Source organism: Trachurus japonicus, chromosome 21 (genome assembly GCF_045865225.1).
Source record: "Trachurus japonicus isolate A0001 chromosome 21, Traja_1.0".
Taxonomy (NCBI): domain Eukaryota; kingdom Metazoa; phylum Chordata; class Actinopteri; order Carangiformes; family Carangidae; genus Trachurus; species Trachurus japonicus.
Window position 1 is genome coordinate 31,740,402 of NC_140927.1, and position 8,099 is coordinate 31,748,500.

Sequence of the window (8,099 nt, forward strand, 5' to 3'; positions counted from 1 at the left end):
TGAATGTGCAGGTCACAACTTGTCCACCAGAGCGTTGTGGAGTTGTTGGATTGTGTATTTGATGAGTTTGATGAGGGGAAACCAAGAAATCCCATAATGAGCCTCCGTAGTGTAGCTCTAAGCAGCTCACGGCTCTGCTCCGCCGTTCTAAAAACAGCTTGCATGAAATTTTACCACTTTTTCCTAGAATTTTTTCACTTTTTTAATTATTGTTTTTAATTTTTTCTTTCTTTTTTTTTTTGTTAAATTTTACCAATTTTTCTAGATTTTTTTTTGTGGAAATTTTACCAGTTTCTTCAAAAAATTTTAAAACTTCATCTGAGAAAATTTGCAAAATTTTACCACTTTTTTCTAAAAAAAATTTAAACTTTTTGTTTATTTTTTTGTGAGAATTTTTGCCACTTTTTTCTAGAAATGATTTTTGAGAAATTGCTTTTTTCCAGAAATTTCTCTATAATCTTTCAAAAATGTACGCCTAATTTAAACGTACGATGGTTTTGTGGTTTTTCTAACAACCTCTGTTAATGTGAACAGTTCATCAAGTGGAAGGTTAAACGATCTCCAAAAGACATAAAGTTAAACAGTAAACACTCTTTTATCAGTGTATTATTGTAGTTTTCTCCAGTTTCACAGTGAAAAAGAGAAACAAAGCAGCAGCTGCAAAAGAATGGGAGACTTGAGCTCTCAGATAACTTTGTATCAGACAAGATATTTACTAAAAAGGTAAAAAAAGGTAAAGGTAAGACATTTTAAACCGGCTGATGGGGCAAACAACTCCTGCTTGTTAAACAGCACATATATGAATCCAGAGAAAAACCCTACAAGCTCTTATGGGGGATTTAGAAATAGAATAGAAAAAGTCTTTATCGTCATTGTATTAGAATAAAACGCAACAAAAATGATTAAAGCAGAAGTAAGCGATCCGGTCGTTTTGGCTAATGCTGCGTTCCAGGCAGGCTTTTGAAACCGTAAATTACAGCTTCAAGTCACGACTTACGACTTTGTAGCGTTCCAGGCAACCCACTCGTGTTTTTCCGACCTGTTTTACCTGTGAAAGTCACTATAACGGCCACTCGTAACTTCTGACCCGTGAACTCGTACCAGATCGAACTGGTACGACTTCACAGGTCGGAAAAACACGAGTTACGAGTTGCCTTGAACGCACCATAACGTCTTGTCGGCCGATGGAGTTAGCAGCCCCCGCCCTCGTCATGGATCTATTGGTCCTCGTCCCTACGTCACCACATTCAGGCGCATCCCTTGGCTGCACACACAGAGAGGACTGCCCCTTTATGCCGTTCTCTCTCCTCATTGGATAAAGGTTGTAGGATACGAGGAAAGTTTTCTCCTCGGCTCAGAGCAGAGCAGAGTGACTGACAGACCCGTGTTTCAGACCAAACACTCTATGTAAGTGATTGCTGTCGGAAGATATAACTATTTAAGACTTATATTAACACAAAAATATCACTTACTTCTGCTTTAATAATGAAAGTGTAGCTACCTGGTCGATGTAGAAGGCCGTCCCGGAGCGGATCTCTCTCCTCTGCTTCAGGTCCGTCTCCGTGGTGTCTCTGGACAGAGCCACGTACTCCACCTCCCGCTTGGTCAACTCCTGCTCAACCGCAACATCACACAAGACACAAAACACAGCGTTTCAGGACTGACTGCAGAAGCTGGAGGCTTAAAGAACGACATTAGTAGTAGTAGTAGTAGTAGTTTTATTCGATCTTTTACACGAAATTATTTACAGTTGAGCATTAATCACAGTCAGTCAACCTTCCATAAAACCATCATTAGTTCAACTAGTTCATAAATAGATGGAAAAGGTGCAGGCTGAAGCTATCTAGCTTATAAATGCCTTGGCTACCCTTTAATTCATTATTCCATTAAATCCATTAGAGCGCTTCATGGTTTCAGAGTCATAGAAAGAAACAAGTATCCAATAATTAACAAGCGTAGCCTAAAAAAAATAAAAGAAATGAATAATTTAACAGCATTACAGTTGCAATCAACACCCAATTAATCAATCCTGTTTATAGCTTTCTATCATACTATGTTTTAATTTATTTTTAAGTTGTGTTATGTTTTTGCTTTGTTTGAGATTATATAATCAGTGTATTGTACGGACACACAGCATCAACAGATCAGTGAACTTCACTACCTGCACTGATCTGGGGCCTGTTTTACTAAGATTTTACTGAGATTATCATTAAAATCATTCACCAGGAAAAGTGTATGAGCTAAATCAATGTTAAAGATTAAAAATGGGATTTTTTTTCCAAACAAATGTTCATTGTTAGGAGAATCTGTACAAATCTAAAACATCTGAAGTAACCATCCATAATGACCAGAATATAACATTTACCATCTGAAGGACATTTTATGTGGAATTTTATTCAACTCAAGATGTTTAATTTCTTGACAATAAACAGTTTTACACACATTTGTACAACTCTGTCAACTTATTGTGTCCATTAACACTTTAACTCATATCTAAGACTGGGGTTTGTTTCCATTTTAATATAGTTTTCCATGTATTTGAGTATATACTGTATATATTCTCTATGTGTGTGTTTGGCAGTGGCGTGCACTGGGGGGGGGGGGGTAACGGGGGCAGTCGCCCCACCTAAAGTGCCCCTGGGAGCCAAAACACGCCTTTAAGTGTCCTCTTGGAAGCCAAAACGCGTCCTAAAGTGACCTCATGGAGCCAAAACGTGTGCTAAAGTGCCCTCTAGGAGCCAAAACATGTGCTAAAGTGCCCTCATGGGGGCCAAAACGTGTGCTAAAGTGACCTCATGGGGGCCAAAACGTGTGCTAAAGTGACCTCTTGGAGCCAAAACGTGTGCTAAAGTGCCCTCATGGGGCCAAAACGTGTGCTAAAGTGACCTCATGGGGGCCAAAACGTGTGCTAAAGTGCCCTCTTGGAGCCAAAACGTGTGTTAAAGTGCCCTCTTCAGTGGCGAGAAAGCGCTATGTGCCCTTTTTTTCCCAATCGCCCCTGCCCTTCAAAAAGTCTGTGCACGCCACTGGTGTTTGGTGTGTACTCACGAGGTACTGCATGGCGATGGAGCGTCTCAGAGGTCCCGGTGGACCGATGAGGAACACGTCCTGTCCTAAAAGGTCTTTCTGCATAATCCATCGTAGGTGCTGAGCCACCGTCTGAGGGAGCGAGTCTGAAACTGGTGAAGAAAGAAAGACAAAAAACAAAGACTGAGTAAATATTGTTTTACACCTGCTGTAAGTTAATGTTTTTCTTTAATTTTAAATATTTACAAGTCAAAGACAGGAAAGTTACACACTGTGTTTGACAGGAACGAGCTCGGGGTTCTGAGGTGTTTTGAGTTTGTAGGTGATCTCTCCGATTTTCACTGTGTCGCCTGCGAAAAGGAGAAGAAACAAATACATGAGTCTTTCAAACCAGTTGAACATGACATTATCAGATTCAGATTCATAACCACCCAGTGGTGTAGTCTATATGGTACTCAGGTACTCAGTATACCCACTGAAAATGCATAAATACTTCAGTATACCCAGTACAACAAAACTATCTAACTAAAGTAAATGCCAATGGTTCTCAAAGTGGGAGGGTTGACAGGGTTCAAGGGGGTCCCCAACTTTTTCTTGAAATTTTACCACTTTTTCCTGGATTTTTTTCACTTTTTTAATTATTGTTTTTAATTTTTTTTTCTTTTTTTTAATTTTACCAATTTTTCTAGATTTTTTTAAAAATTTTTTACCAGTTTCTTCAAAAAAAATTTAAACTTGTTTTTTTTAGAAATTTTACCACTTTTTCTGAGAAAATTTGCAAAATTTTACCACTTTTTTCTACATTTTTTTAAAACTTTTTGTTTATTTTTTGTGAGAATTTTTACCACTTTTTTCTATAAATGTTTTTGGAGAAATTGTACCACTTTTTTTTCAGAAATTTCTCTATAATCTTTCAAAAATGTACGCCTAATTTAAACGTACATTGATAGTTTGTGTATTTCTGGTGTTTGAGAACCACTGGTCTATGTCATACAAGTTTTACTAAACAGTTTACCGTACCCACCTAAAAAGCAGTAGCCTATACCCACTACAAACAATTACACTACACCACTGTAACCACCAAACATTAACATAGGCTTTTATATACAAATGAACAAAATATAACTTCACTCACTCACTATATCATAAACCTCACTTTTACTTTTCCTACCGTTAAAGTTCAAATGTTGCTGTTCAGCAAAGAAACCATCTGTTTACCAAGATGGACCTGTTTATATTAACTAAACAAACATGGCTGCCAAATTAACATACAGTATGCTTGCTCCTCAGTTACAACACAAGTTTAATGCATTATATTACTGTTACAGAATGTATAAAAACTTAAACACACCACTGCAGTACACTAGATATATTTAAGACAGGAAATATCTTAAAATCAGCAGCAAGTGTTGTCAGTTTTCTTTTGCTACCATCATTTTCTAGTTGTAAATGTTAATAAGAAATTTATATACATGGATTTTGGTCTGTGGAGATGATTAATAGACAATTTGAGGCCACTGATAAAGCCATTTTTTACAGCTTTTATTAATATTGTCTCATCTGGAAGTGCCAACAGTTAAATATTTGTTGTTTTAATCCAATTTAGCTTCCAGCTAATGACTTAACATGGTTGAATAGGCTATATGATGTTAACCTTTCACCTATTGGCTAAACAAAGGTGTTACACGCTTCAGGCATTACTGTTAAGGAAGTAGAGGAATCTGAACAACCTGGAAATATCATAAAAATCAGCATAAAGTGTTGTCAATGTCAAACAATCTGCAGTTTTCTTGTACTTCCATTACTTTTTAGTTGTAAATGTTAATAAGTAATTTTACACATGGGTTTTTGGTCTGTGGAGATGATTGGTATACAATTTGTGACCATTAATGAAGCCATTTATTACAGCTTGTATTAAAGGATAATTACGTTTTGTTTTTTTTTTACAATCTGGACCTTATTTCTAGCATACAAGTCGTTCCGACGAAATTAGTACAAATTAAATTAACTTAGTACACGGGGTAGCGCAATGCAGCCTCTAAATAACACATTATCTGCAGAGAAACTCCTTCATTTCACCAATATTTAGTTCTGATAGGCTAGTGCTATTCCCCTCTGAGTCCGGGGTTAGCTGTTATCAACATCCGGGGTCTGTAGGTTGACCTACTGACCTCTGACCTGGATAATGTCATCTTTGAGCGCCCATCTGAACGACTTGTAATGACACCAAAGTTATCTGGGTGAGGAAATGATTGTATTTTATGCTAGAAATAAGGTCCAGATTGTAAAAAAAAAAACGGTAATTATCCTTTTTAATAAAGTTGAACGGACTAGAATATAAACTTTATTTGTCTGAAACCAGTGGGTAACAGAAATGTATCAACACCACCTTTAAACACACACAAGACATTAAAAAAAAAAAAAGACCTAAACATTTGTTATTTTAAACCACTGTAGCTACTATACTGTAGCTTCTAGCTTCTAGCTCAGTGGTTCTCAACTGGTGGGTCGGGACCCAAAAGTGGGTCGCGGACCCGTTCTGGATGGGTCGCGGACAGCTGGTCAAAAAAGTAAATAATATTTAATGCACATCTGATGTTGGACATGTCTTTTATTTTGAAAAATAACTTATATTGAAAGGCACACGAGACACATGAACACATGCAGTTGTAATGCTCCTCCTCACTTTCTTATTATTTGCTCTGAATGCAAAGATATCAGTTTCTTATTAATGTGGCCTGAATGCAGTGAATCTTGTTTTGTTTTGTGGGTCTTTATTTTGTGCAATTTGATATTTATTCACTTTTGTGAACATGCTCTGAATGCAGAGATGCATTAGAAGTCAAATATATCGTTTTGTTGGTCTCCATTTTGTGCAGTTTGATATTATTTTATTCACTTCCGTACATGCAGTTGTCATGGTAACTCCTCAGTTTCATTCATGTGCTCTGAAATGCACTTTGCTCAATAAAGAGCAAAATGAGTTTTTAAAGGCTTTAAAAAAAAATCTTGGTTTGAATTCTATAAAAGTGGGTCGCGACCTAATGACCATGGGAAGATGTGGAGCCCAGAGTGAGACTAGTTGAGAACCTCTGATTTAGCTGACACAGTAAAATGACTTGACAGGTTGAATATCTGATGTTAACCTTTCACCTAATAGATAAACAAACGCGTTGTTCACATTCCCAGGTCAAAGTCACGTTAAAATGTCAATCACACAGTTGTCACCTCATTGTGTTCAGTCAGAAAAACTTAATTTTTTACCACCAAACAACCGCTAATGGTTTCACCTCAGCCCCAAAACATCTGGGCTAATTATGTAGCATACACATACACATAAATGTCCTGTTTCCGCTTTAAAAACGAGCTTTTTATCCTGTTGGGACTGTGTTTTTATGACTTTCCTGGCTGTTGTTGTTACCTGAGGACGTGTTGAGCAGTTTGACCTCATGGCTCCTCCACATCCAGCCGTCTCTCCCCAGGACACATCCCAGAATATTCCTCATCCTCCGGGCAGCGACTGCGGCCGAAGAGCCGCGACACAACATCTGGCTGTGCATTTTTAATTTAATAAAAACTATTTAGTTAACATTCAGAACATAGTAAATACGATATATAAAGTCCCGAAGCTCAGTTGTGCAGCGCTGTTCACATTTCATAACAACTGTCAGCTCATTCTGTCGGCGGGGGAAGATAATAACGGTGGGACAAGGCGGTCCGGAACTAAAGTCTTCCGGAGCGCTTTGTTGACCAGTGACACATTGGTTCCGGTGTATTTTTTTATTTTTTTTATTTTTGACACAAAAATATAAAACGTTTCTTTACTAAAGTGAATTAAGTCTTCCTGAGCGGTTTGTTGAACCAGTTGACTCTGATTAATTCCGATGTCGTTTTTACATAAAACGGAAGTTTCTGACACTAAAATATTAAACGTTTCTTTACTAAAGTGACTTAAATAGCCCAATGAATTGTATTATATGATTAATGACCAAAAAAAAAGTCAGATGTTTTGTCGGTATTGGTATTGGTCTCTCTTATTAAACAAATGAATAAATGTTATTCTAAAAACAGATTAAAATCCCAGACTCAGAGATTCTCAGAAAGATTTTTTATTACCAAGAGCAGTAAAGATCACTTAACAGCACAAGGAGTGTCAGGTGCAAACACTAAAGTACAAAAAAATTGTAAAAAACAAAAAAATAAAAAATAAAAAAAATCTTTTCTATATAGCTATAGAATAGGCCTATATTAAAATATTATAGTGCAAAAAATATGCATATACAGTAGCTATATAAGCTACAATTTAGGATTTATATTGGCTACAATGAATAAAACTGAATAGAATAAAAATAGATATATAGGCTACAGAAAAGATAGGCTATTTAAAAATGAAAAAATACATTAATAAGTAAATATATTGATTAATATTTGTTGATTCAAGTGAGGATAACACCTGCAGAAGCCTGCATGGATGGACCAAATTAAATCAATCGACATGGTGGGAATCCGATACTGTAGCTACTGTAGCTACTGTTAGATCTCATTAATTAGATTTAAACGGTGGATAAATACATGACGTCATTCAAACTCCTCTCACATCCCCCTTATTATTATTAGACCCACTCACTCACTCAACTCACGTGCACGAGAGGCGCGCACATCAATAGCCTATGGCCAAATAGGCACCACACACACACACACACACAAACCTCCCTAGAGAGTGACACACAGTGCGTATGCGTGTGTGTGTTGTGCGTTTAAGCGGGTTTGACATTTATCACGTGGAGCGCTGATGGGCTCGGCCTCTGGAAGAAGGAGCAGGAGGAGGAGGAGGAGGAGGAGGAGGAGGGAAGAGGAGGAGCAGGAGAGAAGAGGAGGAGGAGGGAAGAGGAGGAGCAGCGCTGGAGGTGTAGTGGAGGAGGGAAGACGAGGAGGAGGAAGGAGGAAGGCGAATTAAATCCCGTCTTTTCAGCGCGGCATATGAGCGGAGAGAGGGCAGCGAGGCAGGTTGTGAATGTGAATTCCTCCACCTCTCCTCCTCTCCTCTCCTCTCTTTTCCTCTCCTCTTCGGT

The 8,099-nt window shown here is 37.8% G+C and overlaps 1 protein-coding gene across 1 annotated transcript in view; it reads right to left on the reverse strand.

Annotated features, from left to right (window-relative positions):
* Positions 1–6,774, reverse strand: part of vwa8 (von Willebrand factor A domain containing 8) — a 150,854-nt gene extending 144,080 nt beyond the window's left edge. Inside the window, exons 1-4 of the mRNA XM_085766068.1 lie at positions 6,449–6,774; positions 3,300–3,377; positions 3,049–3,179; positions 1,502–1,612 (exon numbers count right to left, since the gene is read on the reverse strand). Of these exons, the coding sequence (XP_085622194.1) occupies positions 1,502–1,612; positions 3,049–3,179; positions 3,300–3,377; positions 6,449–6,587 (459 nt within the window). The 5' untranslated portion in view covers positions 6,588–6,774. The remainder of the gene's footprint in view (positions 1–1,501; positions 1,613–3,048; positions 3,180–3,299; positions 3,378–6,448) is intronic.
* Between the last annotated feature and the right edge of the window lie 1,325 nt (positions 6,775–8,099).